This window comes from Loxodonta africana, chromosome 8 (assembly GCF_030014295.1).
Source record: "Loxodonta africana isolate mLoxAfr1 chromosome 8, mLoxAfr1.hap2, whole genome shotgun sequence".
NCBI classification, from domain to species: domain Eukaryota; kingdom Metazoa; phylum Chordata; class Mammalia; order Proboscidea; family Elephantidae; genus Loxodonta; species Loxodonta africana.
In genome coordinates, this window is record NC_087349.1 from 74996162 (window position 1) to 75013151 (window position 16990).

A 16990-nucleotide genomic window follows, 5' to 3' on the forward strand; every position below is an offset into this window, starting at 1 on the left:
CAGTATATCCTACTCTCAAATAAACATCCCCACTGTATATCCCATATAAAACACTTTATCAACATATTCAAAATGGAATTCATTATCTGTTTCTATATATTCCCCCCTGTGAGCCCTGTGTAGGAGTCCTGGTGGTGCAGTGGTTAAACACTAGACTTCTAACTGAAAGGTTGGAGGTTGGCACTCACTAGCTACTTCATGGAAGAAATATGTGGCAGCAGGCTTTTGTAAAGACATAGCTTTTGAAACTCTATGGGGCAGTTCTACTCTGTCCTATAGTGTCACTGTGAGTTGGAATCGACTGAAAGACAACGGGTGCACCCTATGTCCAAAAGGCACCATTCTCCACCCAGATGTTAAAGTAAAAAACCTGGATGCTATTTTAGACTTCTTTTCCATCACTCCCTTATACACATTCATTTTCCCTATTTGAGTAGAGATCACCATTATTTCTTTGCCTAATGTACAGCGATAGTCTCTTATCTGGAATTTCCAGCCTCATTCTTTTCTATTTCTTTCCTCACATTCTCCCCTATAGTGATAAAGAACAACTTTCAATTTGAGTAAAACATCATACTCTTTTTTAAACTCTGGGTTATTTTGTGTGTTATTCTATCTACCTAGAGTGCCCTTTTCTTTTGGCCGACTTGTTTCTACTCTTTCTGCAGGTATTAAATTCAATAGCACTTCTTTCCAGAAGGCACACTCCCGAATTAATTCATCAGAAGCTTAATTTATGCAGTCTCACAGCGCCCAGTTCTCAGAACTAGCCCCATCTTCAATCTAGCACACTGCATTATACTTATTTGTATTACTGTTCCACAGTTCCTAGTACCAGGGCTGTCCAAGAGTAAATGTTCAACAAATCTATTTTAGAAAATGAATATACTATAGATGGTGAATATGGCTTACACGTATCTATAAGTATATAAACATCATAGCTGAGACTGGCTGTGTTACTTTCTGCTATTATTTCTTTTTGTTGTTGTCAGCTGCCATCAATTGGCCTCCCACTCACAGTGATCCATAAACATTAGTTTCCTCCTCTGTAAAGCCTTAGGTTTGTTGTGAGGATTAAATGAGATAATGTATAAAAGGCCTTAGTACCTGAGGCATTAGGGACAGACATACAACATGTGCATGTGCACAAACACACAATCTTGGAACTATATTTTAACTTGGAACAATATTTTTCTAGTATTTTTTTTTTCCTGTGTCTAACTTTGGTCTGTAACTTAATAATTTATTCATTCGACAAGAAAATTCCAGAGGCTATGAGTCCTCATTAGAGGTGTTAGCACACACATCACTGGAAAAATTAATTGGGTAAAAAGAAGAAGAATAGGTACTCTAATATGCCAACATTCCCTAAAGAAGAATAAACTACATTTAAGGTATACTCATTTTTTTTTTTCATTCAATTAACTATTAGAGGATCAGGAGGCCAGACCACGAAAACCTCTTTTGGAACCCATCATCAGCTCTTATCTTACAGAGATTAAAAGAAAAAACAAAATAATTATGTATTATTAAATAAATACAGGAAAGAAGATAATAAATAATGAATACAAAGAAAAAATAGTAAGAGACTCAAGTATCATTTACTAGATATGTTATACGAATATAAAAAATAATGTACATATAATTGTACTCACTGGCAAAACACCGAATGATTAAATATAAGACTAAAAGAATTATCAATTATTTATATTTCAGATGTTTTTTAATACTTCTACCCTCATTTTCAATGTTTTATTAATTCTAAGAAGAGTAAACTAATGGTCCCCAAAATAAATTTTATAATATTTTGTCTATTAAATTAACAAAAGACAGTTATATTTACCTATTTTCTAAATTCTACTCTTGTTTCAAAATAAGCATGATAGTTTTCTGGCATGAATAAATTTATATACATTTATACAAGACAACATAATATAATAAAACATAGTAGAACTGCTCCATAGGGTTTCTAAATAGCGGCCGGTGGATTTGAACTGCCGACCTTTTGGTTAGCAGCCAAGCTCTTAACCACTGAGCCGCGAGGGCTCCTAACATAATATAGTATTATACACATAAACACAGCATAACTATGACTAAATTAACAGTGTTTTTAATGAAATATGGAACTTGTCCTCAGCCACATCTGAAGTTAATTGCAGTAACTATTCAACGTAACACAAGAATGATGTAGGAACAGCAAACGTCTGAAAGAACATAAGAGGAATCAATTTAGTGAAAATAAATTACCAGAGCTGGATGGTGGTAGGCTTCCTCAGCTTAAAATCTTTACCACTGGATATGTTTTCAAAGATTTTTATGACTAAGTATGAAAAATTCTGATATCAATCATCCTTCTATCCAAGTAAACTGGGAATCAGGTAGGCAACAAATAATTCTATTTTGAGAAAAACAACAGCTATAATTCAGAATTCACAAAGATAAAGAATTCCAAACTATAGGTCCCCATTTTATAATATCTATACCCTACTTCTTTTTATGAATCTATGTCTAAGCTTGTTAGAGACAAATGATTATTAATAAAACTTTTGAACTCAAGAAAGTCAGAATTTCTAAAAAGAAAAATCACCACTAGATACGCGAGCAAAAGCTTATTTCCCAAAATGACTGGCGCTATTTTGCTTTTACTATGTTGATTCAAGTCTATAATCACTCTGTGCTAAAAAACAAAGTGAAAGTATAATTAATAATCATTTTCTTTATAACGGTATGATGTCATAATAACTAAATCTATCTAAAAACCCAGAAATTTCTAGCAAACAAAATCACATAAAGAAAAGTAACAACAAATATCTCAAATTATGTGCTCTGTCGAAAATTCTGTTTTATACCTTTTTCCACAAAACAAAATTTTGCTTGCCGTGATCTGCAAATTTCTGCTAGAGAGCCTAATTATTGCTAGAAAAATTGCAAGGAGAATGCAAATTAAGTATCTCTAAAATGCCCTAGGATATACTATACTGCCTTCTTATAATGCTACATTTTTCAAAATATGAGAGTATTCTTGCTAAAAGATGCTTCCAATCAATATATTCCATTAACCTTAAGTGAACTAAATGATTATTGTTTTAATAAATTATTTTATGCATATGAAGTATAATAATTACTACTACTACTATGTAAGGCAGGCACTATTATTTTCTTCAAATTGTGAATGGAAACCTACAGCACATAGTGATTAAGTAACTTGCTTAAAGTTACACACCTGGCAAGAAATAATACCACTCAAGAGCATCTTTCTTTACCAGTAAACTCTAGCAAATGGCATCTCTATTTGCCTAATTGTTCAACTTGGGCATCTTGCAGTCATCCTTGATACCCCAATTTCCTTAAATCACCTATCTAACCCAATAGCAAGTTGTATCAGTTCTATACACAAAAATGTACCTCCAGTTTGTCTACTGGCTGCACTTGTATTACCCCTACTGTAGCCCTGTCCTTTAAGGAGGTCCGGTGGCATAACGGTTAAGTGCTCCGCTGACAACCGAAAGTCTGATAGTTCAAACCTACCAGGCGCTCCTTGGGAGAAAGATGTGGCAGTCTGCTTCTGTAAAGATTACAGCCATGGAAACCCTATGGGGCAGCTCTACTCTATCCTCTAGGGTTCTACGAGTTGGAATCAACTCAGTGGCAACGGTAATGGCAATAGGGTAGTCCTGTCCTTTAAGCCTCTAATTAGGATAATTATAGAATAAGTTCTCATTTGGAAAATTATATGGTTCTTTACATTTTCATATTTGTTCACGAGTTTATTTATTTCCTATCCAACAATTAAAAGGAAATTTTTGAAATCATAAATGCCATTGTGTTACTCTGCTTCTGAAACTAGTTCAGAACTTCACTTTGCACTTCAAATTCAATTAATAACATTCCCACCAAGATCAATAAATTCTTGCATTATCTGGCTCCTGATTCTCTCTTCAAACTCATACTATTCACAGTCCCCTGCCCCAACACCCACCACCAGCCCACAACTGCTTCAGCAGCCACATCAGTCTTCTATTCAGTTCTTTCAATAAAGGAAGCTGTTTTTCCCTCCTTCTCATATTTTAAGTCCAGCTTAAGTTTTGTTTTTTTTTTAAGTTTTACCTCCTCAGAGACACTCTTTAGACCACTTTGCTGTTTTCTATAACTGCACTGTTTGACCCTTTCATAGCCCTGATCTTCTTTTGTTATTATATATTTCATTGTTTATTGATTTATTCTGTCTACACAAAGAAAATGCAATCTCCAAGAGGATAGGAACCATTCGTTTATGTCTTCACTATATAATCCAATACCTAGATCAGTGTCAGTACTTACTAGAAGCTCACAGAGAATTCATCAGTAGCATATACTTGGACACATACTACAGTCCTTGTGCCTTTGGACAATATACTACTCTACTATTTTATAATGAAGTCATTACAGTATTCCAAAATGGAACTTCAGTATGTCAAAAATACAACTTCTATAAGAAATTTGAGATTTAAGTCATTTGCTAATTTGGAACCAAAAGTGAAATTATTAATTTTCAAATATCAAAAATATGTTCCAGAAAAATACAACAAGAAGACAAACACATGTTTCGCTTTCTTTGAATCAAAACACATGTATGAGCACTGGTGAATACAAGCATCTCATAAGCAATGATTATATATTTTAATCTATTTATCTCTTTAGATTCCAGGAGACAACTCGATATTTTTGTAATGCTCTTTTATTAAATTATATCCTTACTGAAAATCCCAAAGAGATTACAGAACAAGCTTTTAACTTAAATCTCCAAGTGTATCTGTCTAATGTACATATAGTTCACAGCTCATCAGTTGGCCAGATAGTCATGGGACGAATGTTTTTCAAACTTTGTTGTAAATCAGAGTTAAAGAGTTTGAAAAGAAAATCACCTGCCCAGGTTCCACCCCCAGAGATTTTCATTCAGTATATTTGGGGTGGGATCAGGCCACTGTATTTTTAACAAGCTCCCCAAGGGCTTATCCACATTATCTTAGTAGACACTTTTCAAACTACTCTGAGTTTAGATACTAAAAATATTTAACATTCAATTCCTACTTCTTTAGCAAATTTGAATTTTCCTTTCTTCAGTGATCTTCAGGTAAATAGAGCCTATCAGTGACTCTCTGAAATATTTTTAAGACTTGATATGCAAATATTGAAATTTTACTTTAAACAGTAAAATTTTTTAGAAACAGTTGTATTCTAAATGCTCCATCCACAGTCTTTCACTTAGTGCCCTGAACATGTTAAACACCTTCCTACCTCTGGTCCCTTAAACTTGATATGTTCTCTGCCTATAAGTCCATCCCCAGTTGTATATGACTGTCTGATTATCCAGTCATTCGGCTTACCTCATTTATTGTCTCCTTGGAGGGATATCTCATTATTTTAGTTACCTGTTTGCTTACTTGTTAGTAGAAAGTCTCACAATTTACATTTGACTTTATGTCTCATTAGAATTTAAAGTCCTTTTTAAGGGCAGACTTTGTTTTTCTGTTCTCATCTCCATATCTCAAGTGCATAGAAAACCTCCAGGCATAAAGTAGGTGTTAAAAAGTAACTGTTACTTAATGAGTATATTCCTGGACAAGTCATTCATTAGCCTTTCATTTATTTTCCTTTGTGATTTTACCACACAACTCAGAATAAACATCTCCGCGTTTACCAGTTGCCGGCCAGTCAATTCCGACTAATGGAAACCCCAAGTTAATCCATGTAATCACATTTTCTAAATTAAAAAACGAAAAATTAGAGATGTTGGGAAACTTGCCTGCCCAAAGCCAAGTCTATAATAAGTATGAGATTAAAATCTAACATCACAGTCCATCATCTCGTCCATTATTTTTTCTCTTCCCCAGACTATTGTTCAAAATCATATATATGTGAAAGCAATTATATTTTCTAAAACCATATGGAGGTTAGCATGCAGTAAAGAAAGGCTGGGGCGGGGGGTAGTGTACAATGTGTTTCTGCTTCTTAAGCTTTTTGTTGTAGATGTTTTACCTCCTCCCCATCGCAGGCATCTTGCTAGATCATTGCCAGTCCCAAGAGGCAGAATAGCGACAGGAGGATGCTTGACTACATTGGCCTTTTCTGTGGAATCAAAAAATTAAATTAAAAATTTGAACACATGTAGAACAAGATTAAAAAAGACAGCCTAGAATTAAATGAAGCAATTCTATTAGGTACTTATAAATAGAAAAAAAAATTATATATACACAAATAATAATCATTTAAAAAAAAACAAAACTCATTGCTCTTCAGTTGATTCTGAGTCATAGTGACCCTACAGAACAGAGCAGAACTGTCCCATAGGGTTTCCAAGGAGCAGCTGGTGGATTCGAACTGCTAATCTTTTGGTTAGCAGTAAAATGCTTAAACATTGCACCCCCTGGGCTCCAAAAATAATCATATATACATATATCTCAAGCCTGGTGGCGTAGTGGTTAAGAGCCATGGCTGCTAACTAAAAGGTCAGCAGTTCAAATCCCCCAGACGCTCCTTGGAAGCTCTATGGGGCAGTTTATATATTACAATTAAGACATTTGTATGCATTTGTAGCCATTTAAAAAAAAAAAAAAAACACAAGTCCTATTATTGACAAAAAAATATATATTACAATTAAGACATTTGTATGCATTTGTAGCCATTTAAAAAAAAAAAAACAAAAAAACACAAATACTATTATTGACAAAGTGGCGGAGAATTTCAAGACTCATGTGTGAGAAAAGCCTTATTAATAACTTAGCCCAAAATTGTGGCACAATTTATTTAACTCCATTACAACTCACAGGGCTGGAACACAGGAATATACACACAGGGATTTTATTAGAGTAGAGCGTTAGTGCCTATGTAAAGTCCTTTTGCAACATCAATTCTAGGTATATTTTACTTTAAGGAATAAAATATTTTGAGAACAGCTGAATTCTAAGTATGAATAAAGTGTTACTAACAATGCCTTGATGTTGTTTCCACCCATGGTGCTGCTTTGTGTCAGATCAATGGGCCACAACACAAGAGCTAGGCAACTCCAAGATCAGCAAGTTTTCAATGAGATTAAACTTTGCATAACACGGAGATTTGGGTTCAAAGCGGTAAAGTCTCTGTCACTGAAATTCCATATGCTTTTGTGTGAATCATCACACATCTTGAATGAATTTCACAAACATATATTACTTTTCTCTATTTTTCTTTCTCCCTCCTCAGCTCCTCAAAGACAGTGTACGTATGTGTGTAAGGATGGGGGAAGAACTGATTATTGAGTAGGATGCCACAGTGTAACAGACAAGGTTTTGATTTGGGGGGGCTAAAATAAGTCAAAAATAACCTATTATTTCACCTTAAAATCATCAAAGTCCTCAGACACTTCTCAACCAATGTTTAATTTTTACAGTTTTTGAATCCTGGTTTTGCTCCTTAAAAACAGCATATAAATAAATATTGTTTACATCTTTTATTGGAAGGCCAACAAACATGTTTCACTGTTTCTTTCTTTTTTTTTTTTCATGTTAGTATATTTATGTTTTGAGATGTTTACCAAAAGTGTTCTGACAACAAGTATTCAATTTTAATTTTTCTGAGTGTATTAGGAAGTAGAATATACTCAACTGCTATGTGCTATAGGTTTGTTTCAATGTATATATACATATATTTCTTTTGAATTCATTCATTACTTTATGTGACATGAGAGCTAAAAGAGTAAATATTTGGTTTTATCTCTGCATAAGGGCCAAAAAAAAAAAAATTTTTTTTTTAAGGGCCATTCATGATCTTTTTTTTGAACTAGTAATCAGTTCCGAATTACTCTGAAATCCAGGTTTTTTTTTTTTCCCTAATTTATCAAGGTTTTTTTGTGATACATGCCTATCTTTTGCCTCCAGTTATACACCTGTTTTGTTTGCTTATAAAAATGAAACTTTTTATATTTAACAAAATATATACAACTATAGAGAGAGAGAGAGAGAGACAGTAAGGCTAAAAGCATGGTTTCTTAACCTTGGTCTGTTAGTTGACAGACGTAAGGCTGTTTCAGTCAGTTAGCTTCTCCAAGCCTTATGTTCCCTATATCAAAAATGGGAATTTAATACTGTCTATACCATCAATTTGTGAGGATTATACAAAATGATAAAGATGATAACATTAGGTAAAAATCTTGGCACAAGATCTATCAGATAAAAAAAAACAGTATATGATAAATAAATTGCCATTGAGGATGATGACAATGATGATGATGAAGACATGAAGCCACACAAAAAGTAAGCTGCTATGGTTCCACGTTTAAACAAAGTAAGTCCATCTATCCAACATGGATTTTATCATAAACATTAGGAGTCCCATACCAACCTAAAAAACCTTTGGCTTCCTATTCAAGGCAAGGAAACAAATGAACTTTGTACAGCCCAATCTAAAAACAGCTGTGGGGACCTAACAAATGCTAAGAGAAATGAATCATGATTTTCAGATACTTATATTATGTCAGTTAACAATCTGAAACACAGCAGAATAAATTAAACTAGTAAATAGTGTGGAACACTCCAGATGCTCAATTACATTACTGTAGCATGCAAAGATATTGATGCATTAATAAATTAAATAATACACACAGAATTTAAAGTTACCATTCTCACCCCTGCCACATTAAATATTTGTCTTCATTACCTATGCAATCCAAAATCCATCCCACAGTTCCATCTCCACCGCAGGCCAAAACCCGGAAGTCAGAAACGTCGCGGAAAAAATTTAACCTGAAAAATAAGTTTGTTATGGCATATGACTGATGTTTTAAAATTAGGACTTTTTCAGTTGTATAGTCTTAGCATTTTATCCAATAAAATAAAATTTTATTTTAGGAAGACTATAAACTTTCTGAATGATTGTACTGAAAAATATTAATTTCTTATCTCGAATAAAATTCTAAAATGAAGAATTTACTAGCATCTTGATTTAAACATATTTGTAATTATACACTCCACACTCTATAATGAATCTATTTTATTTTTTCTTTTTCTATAATCTCTAAAGTACAAAATGAAAAATTAATGAGCTACAATTTTTGATTAGAAACTCTCCCAGGTGCAATTTACAATTCATATAATTCAAAATGACAGATACCATATTATTTTAATAATTCCTATCAAACAAAACTTCTTTTGGAACAATTACATAAATGTGACTATTTTGTGAGTAAATATGCAAAGCCTTTGACAATTTCCTGCTTACTACAGTACTGGGAGAAATTGATCAGGTTGTTGTTGGGGTTCTACTGTACTGATTTGGTGTTTCCTTCTGATTTAGAGCCTGCAAACAAGTGGCAGGCTTCACCTTGACTTTTGGCCTGGTCTACAGTGTCTGCTACCCAGAAACACTCAAGCCTAATTGCTGGGTCAGCTGTAATAAACACTGACAGCTTCTGCTGTCACTACACACAGCACAGTTATTAATACAACCAAACTTGGGAACAGTCACAAAGGTAAGTCATGCGGACATTTGAACGATCATACACGCCTATTTATTTTCTTGGAATAAAATAATTCGAACAGGGCAGAAATATTTGGAATTGGCCTCTTTACCATTCCCTGTCCCAGAGATAATCACTGGTAATATATTGTGCAACCATCCAAAACATTTTTCTATACATTTATATATATACGTATATAGATCTTTATTACACACAAATTTCTAACATGAGTGGATCATGCTATAAATACTGCTCATTTACTTGTGTTTTTTAAACTTAAAATATGTCTATGTAAGCACATATATCACATAATAATTTATAATAAATTTATGTATTATATAGGGTGTACACTCCGTAATTAATTTTTTTTTCTTTTTGGATTTTTAAACTATTTCCACAGTTTCACTATACAAAAAAAAAAAAAAAGTATTGGCGCTACCATCATTTTAAGTACATTTCTATCGATGTAGGCACATGCTTTTGAAGGCTAATTTTCTAGAAGAGAAATTTTCTACTATAATATATTGCCCTCTGAATGGCTCCTACTGTAAAAGATGCAAGTGCCTATTTCCTGTACCCCAAAACACTACATATCAACAACTTTTATTTCTCCAAACAATGCATGAAAGGTAGCATCTTGTTTCTTTATTAACTCATATGTTCCTGTTTACTAGTAAGATTGTGCACATTTCATAGTTTCCTGGCAATGTGTGACCTCTTCTGTGAATTGCATGTTTACAAGATGCACCCCTCTTTTCTATGCATTATATTTTATTTTATGAATTCTTTACATATTATGAGTCATATTTTCCATTTAAATTCACCTCATTAATGTTTTCAAAATAATTCAAACAGTGCATAAAAGTAAAATGTATAAAAATAACCTGAAATCCCACCATGAATGTAACCACGAACATTTAGAAGATGAAACTTACATGCATTTCTTTATGTACTGAATTGTAGATATTTACACTTAGATACATTGTAAATATCTTTTCCCAGTCCCCTGCCAGTTCGTTTGCTTATACTATGTGTAATAAACACTCATGTAGCAAACATCCACCCCAGTAGCTAGAACATTTCCTATAAGTAACATACCTCTGTGCTCTTTCCCTATGGCACCCCCTTTTCTCATTCACAGAGGTAAGCATTATACTGAATTATGGTTTATCATGTACATGCCATAAGTAACATACTGTTTGTTTTTTGCATTTTCCATTTAAAATTGCTATAAAAAATCATTCATATTGTAGCTGAAGTCCTTTTATTTCTGCTATTATTTTGTATACCATTTATGTGAATATGCCCTTTTAAATCCATGCCAATGGGCATTTGGATTACTTAGTTTTTTTGCTCTGAAAAAGTGCTGCATTCTTGGACGTATTTTCTAGTGCTCATGGGCAAGGGCTACTTTTGGTGCAGGGTATACTAATGTGCAACTTTGCAAGATAATGTCAAATCGTTTCCCACCCCTAAAATGTACCAACACATACATCCACTAATCAAAAACCCTTGCCATCAAGTTGATTCCAACTAAGATTCCACTGATTCCATCTTCTCTAGCACTTATTGTCACATTTCTAATTTCATTTATTTCTTCTGTTGTGAAATGGCTCTTAATGTCTTTTGTCTATTTTTTCTACTGCTTTATTTCCTCTTGATTTGTAAACACTCCTTACATGTTCTTGTTTTTAAATCTGTTTGATTTTTTTATTTTGCAAATATTTTCTAGAAGCTGAAGTATTGTTCTATTATTTCCATTAATGTGTCTTTTAATGAACATAAGTTTAGTTTTAGTGTATTCATATTTATCAATCTTTCCATAAGTTGTTAGCACTTCAGCCTGTCTTATATCCGGAAAGCTTCCTAACTCAGATGTCAGAAGGTGACTGATACATATTCTTTTTTAAAACGTTCAGTTTTACTTCTGATACATAAAATCTTAATCTATTTGTGGTGGTGTGAGATTGGAAACCCCCACTCTCAATTTTTGTCTTTCTTTTGGTTATCATCTACTTTTTGTTTTTGCTGTTGTTTTCTTCAGTTTGTTTTGTCCATCTTTCTATTTGCTGAATAATTAAATTTTCTGCCATGTACTTTCCATTATAAGTCAGATTTTTGTATATGGATACATTTTCTTCTGTACTCCATTTTATTCTATACATGGAGTCGTTCATTCCTACACTGGTACCACGCACTTCTAATTACTAGAGCTTTATAAGAAGTCTTTATAACTCCGGGCGTGTTTCCCTCCTATTTCTTCTGCATAAGAATCACAGCTATTATAGTAGTCCCTCTTTGCTTTCCTATAAACAACTTCTATACATAAAGTTAATTCATCATATACAATGAAAATAAAAACAAATACAAATGAAAACTTATCATAATTTTAATTGGAGTGGCATAAATCCTATAGCTCAATTTTTGGAGAAATACATCTATAATAATTAATTGTTTCCTTATTAATAAATATGGAGGTGTTCAATTTATTTAGATATCCTTTAAAGTTCTTCAAAAAAGTTTCTAATTTGTTCTTACAGGTTTTGTACAGATTTTGTTAAATTTATTCTCAGTTGTTTTATAGGTTTTGTTACTATTTTAATGTTTAATAAACCATGTTTAGTAATATTAATGTTTTTGTCTCTGTAAATATATTTGAATTTTATATGTTATCTTATAAACAGTCACATTGCTTCTGTTACTTTTACTGCCTATGTTTTGTTTGTGAATTTATTTGAGTTTCTGAGTAAACAATTATATCTTATGCTAACAATAATGGTATTTTTTAGGAATCTACAATCCTTATGATTTCTATTTCTTCCCCTTGCCTTATTGTGCTGGCCAGGAGGTCCAATACCTTGTTGAATATAAGTATTCATAGATAACATACATATCTTGTTCATAAATTTAAAGGAAATACTTTCAGCATTTCACCATTTAGGGTAATACTTGTCTGTTTTTTCTTTCTTCCCCCCCACCTTTGGATGACACCCTGTATTAGATCAATGCATTTCCCATCTATTTCTATTGTAGTAAGAGTTTTCATTATGAATGAGTGCATCTTTTAAGATGCTCACATAGTTGCTCTCAGTTAGTATGGGAATGTACACTTGTATGCTTCTGCATTATTAAACCATTCTTAGAATCTTTTCATTCATCTAAATTGGTCATTGCTTATTAATATTTCTACAGAAAACTATTTTCTGAGCTACTATTTTGTTTAGAAATTCTGCATCTATATTCATGAACACAATGAACCTTTTCTTTCTCATACAACCTCTAATTTTTTATCAAAATTACACTGCTTCATAAAATGAGTTATAGATTATGCCCTAGTTTCTATTATTGAAATAATTTATATAATTTTCAGGAGTTTAGAAAACTGTTAGCACTTACATCAAAAACAATCTGATTTCTGGTGAGTCTCTTATTGTGTGGAAAGGTTTTAAACGATTGTTTCAATTTCTTTAATAATTAACAAAAAAAAATCATGTCTTCTAACTCTTCCTAAGTCAGCTTTTGCCAGTTACATTTCTGTAGCTATTTGTCTACTTCTTCTAAGGTTTCAACCTATTGCTTTTGAAGACTACAAAACTTTTCAAAACATGCCAATAGCCGAAAAGTTTACCAGAGAGCTAGCTGTTTCTGGTGAATACCTAACCATCCATTTGACTCACCATTGTTCTTCTACTCCATGATGGTGTTTCATCTGTTATTCATTCTTGTTTTCTTTTAAAATTGTCATCTTTGGTCCTTCAGCAGCGTCCTACCCCCAAACATAAACCCCATGTGACTGTCAGAGCATCTTACTCTCTGTAAATCGATTGCTAAATGGATTGAAAAATTGACCTCTCTTTATCTCAGCCTTTTAATCCACTCAATCCATGCAGCTTTCCCTAGAGATTCATTCATTACTTCATTCATTCACTCATTAACTAATAGCCTTGGAAAATTATTTAATTATTCTGAGCCTCAGTTTTCTCATCTTATGGAGTTAGCATCACCTGGTCATTGAGCTGTTTTTAGGAATACAGAAAATAGTGTATGCAAATTACATTATACTATTTTTTTATCTCTAGGATATTAGTAACTTAATTATATCTTCCCTCTATTAAAAGTAGTATATGTGTGTTATAGGTCAGAGTGCCACTCACCTATGCTTTCCACTCCCTTTCCCCAGCATTCTGGCACAAAAAGAACTTTAAAACAAGTAAAGCTAAACTGTACGGACAGTTCTCCTACTTCCAATCTGAAACTGTAGCCAGTGGACAATCCTGAAACCTGCTTACAACTTTGGGAACAGAAAGTAAAGAGGAAAACACAGCTCTGATGGAGGACAAGCATGACCAAGAGACTGGGCAAGGGCCAAAATATAGGGCTGTACTTGGCCGTTGACTTTTCACGTATTAAGTTTGCAAGGACCAGCAGATATGAGGCTCTAACGTCAAGTGAGTGAATGAGGAGTGCTGTTAATCAGCTTCTCTTGGAAAGTCAGAAATATGCCCATTTGTGGAAATCTGGGCATTGTGCACTATACTTTTCACCTACCAATTGCAAAAGTTTCACTTGAAGAATTAGTAATTATAGGCATTTTGCAATGCAATAGTATGTACAGCACCTGAGTTTATTTATGCTATATTTATGGAAATGTCTTGGAATTAAAACTTAAAATGATTTATTAAGTAGATGAATTATTGTTTTTAATGTTGGTCTTTATTCTATGGGTTCTCCTAGACATATCTGCTCTACAGTCACCACTACAACACTCCCTAGTGAACAGTGGGTGGTGACTTTGTTATGCTTAACAGCATTAAGAACAAATTGAGATAATTTCATGTAGTATTTCAGAAACCTACTTTTCATTTTCAATAAATTTTAAGATAAATCCGATACAGAAAAATTAGAAAGCTTGCATTTGTGCATAATAACAGTACTTAAAAAGCACACCAGAGAATATTTTTTAAGAAAGAAGACAGGAAAACTACACTAATGAGTACATAATCTTAAAAAAGCATCTTATATTTTCAGACTTCTTTAGTATGTAGGTATTACTTTTTATTCCAATTTCACATTTTATTGATTAAAAGGACATAAATGATACTGTCATTTACCCATAATTCAGTTTATCACATTGGCCATTAGACTGAACAATTAAAAATGGAAAAAATGTATTGGTCATTGAACAGTGTGTGTATTTTCATTACATATTGTGAAATGATATTCTTTGATATTTAGAGGAAACCAGTGTGAAATTAATAAATATTTGTTAGGACATAAGCACATAAAAAAAATAGTGAATGTTTATTTTAAATATGCATATTCATAATGCTATATATAGAAGAAACAAGTTTGAAGGATCAAAAGTGACTTTATCATACATTATCAACTCTCTTCTTCCTTTTCTTCCTCCTTGTTTAGAAAAACAGTTTACTTTAAGAGCTTGCTTTAAGAGGTCTGCATTGTGATTCAGACATTCTGAGCTAGAGGAAAGCACACTTATCTCCTATTATGCAGGTCAATTCATGTTCATACTTGCATGTACAGAGTTACCTGCTATTCGTAAAGTTACAAGATTATATGGTTTCACAACTGTCTCAGTATAATCAGGCTGAATTTTCAGGTCTGTGATGATCCTATTGTTTTTGAATCTATATTTATAGTCTAGAAAGCAAATCCTTAATAACTTCTACCATTCTTTCCAATTTCCAGATTATGTCTAAAATATACATACCTAAATATCATTGATATTATTGCTCCTGTAGTCACTTTCAAAAATCCATGCATGCAGCATTTATGTTTCCAAAAGTTTTATTCTCTATCTAATCTACACTTGAAAATTTTAATTCATTTTTTCCTGTAGATCTTGATACTGTCAGCTTCAAAGGAAGGGATGCCTCATCAACGGCAATGTGTGTCCACCATTATTTCAGCTTAATTAAAGAAAAATCAATTATAATGATGTCCTCCCATCTCATAGCTTATATAATTCTTTTACCAATAAATTATAAAACTTAAGTAAACTAAAAAATGCACTTTGTTTGAACAACTTTGGTTAGTCTCTTGAGGATATTGTATTGAAGATGAGTTTAAAGGGTTTTGAGGAAACATCCCATATGGATAAGTGGGGTAGTTATATAAAAAAAAGTAATTTGGACTCAGCATTATGAACCTAGCATAATATAATGTCATTACCATCATAGCCAAAAAATAACTTTCACAGTGCTTAAGAAAAAAATATATATCACAGTGTGTTATTAATAATTCAAACCTTAATTCCATTATCTCTGGAAATCTCATAAATATCTTTTATATATGTGTGTATTTTAGAAGAGAAGGAGGGAGGGAAAGAAAAAGAGACAGAAATGCTGAAAGAGTGATTGAGGGGCAGGAAAAAAGGGAATATTAAATTAAATACCTTTAATTTTCTCCCTAGTATGAAATGTGGTCTAAATATGTGTTTCCCATTTTTCTTTTTTGATGAGCCGATACAATTTTCTGTCTGTCAGTTTGTTGTACCATGGGGGCTTGTGTGTTGCTGTGATGCTGGAAGCTATGCCACCTGTATTCAAATACCACCAGCCAGGTCACCCAGAGTGGACATGTTTCAGATGAGCTTTCAGACCAAGACAGGCTAGGAAGAAGGAAGCAACATCATGATAAACGGAGAAAAGATAGAAGTTGTTAAAGATTTCATTTTACTTGGATACACAGTTAATGCCTGTGGAAGCAGCAATCAAGAAATCAAATGACGCAAATCTGCAGCAAAAGATCTCTTTAAAGTGTTAAAAAGCAAAGATATCACTTTAAGGACTAAGGTGCACCTGACCCAAGCCATGATGTTTTCAATCACCTCATATGCATGTGAAAGTCGAACAATGAATACGAAAGACCAAAGAAGAATAAATGTCTTTGAATTATGGTGTTGGCCAAGAATACTGAATACCTCATGGACTGCCAGAAGAATGAATAAATCTGTTTGGAAAAAAAGTACAGCCAGAATGCTCATCAGAAGCAAGGCTGGTGAGACTTTGTCTCACATACTTTGGACATGTTATCATGAGGGACCAGTCCCTGGAGAAGGACATCATGCTTGGTAGAGCAGAGGGTCAGCAAAAAAGAGGAAGACCCTCAATGAGATGAACTGACACAGTGGCTGCAACAATGGGCTCAAGCATAATAACTACTGTGAGGATGGAGCAGGACTGGGCAGTGTTTCATTCTGCTGTACATAGGGTTGCTATGTGTCAGAACCAACTCGTCAGCACCTAACAATAAGATATAACTCTTAGAAAGTCAATCTTAAAAATAGTATCAACTTCTGTATCAACTACTCATCAGACATGGAAGGGGCTGGACAATGGGCTGGAGAGAGATGCTGACGAAGAGTGAGCTACTTGTATCAGGTGGACACTTGAGACTGTATTGGCATCTCCGGTCTGGAGGGGAGACAGGAGGGTAGAGAGGGTTAGAAACTGGCAAAACAGTCACGAAAGGAGAGACCGGAAGAAGGGAGAGGGC

General features: G+C 33.4%; 1 protein-coding gene across 1 annotated transcript in view; it reads right to left on the reverse strand.

The window, feature by feature from the left end:
- Window positions 1–16990, reverse strand: part of LOC100666244 (diacylglycerol kinase beta) — a 456718-nt gene that overhangs the window by 90198 nt on the left and 349530 nt on the right. The window contains exons 16-17 of the mRNA XM_064290029.1: window positions 8674–8759; window positions 6019–6108 (exon numbers count right to left, since the gene is read on the reverse strand). Coding sequence (XP_064146099.1) covers window positions 6019–6108; window positions 8674–8759 — 176 coding nt within the window. The remainder of the gene's footprint in view (window positions 1–6018; window positions 6109–8673; window positions 8760–16990) is intronic.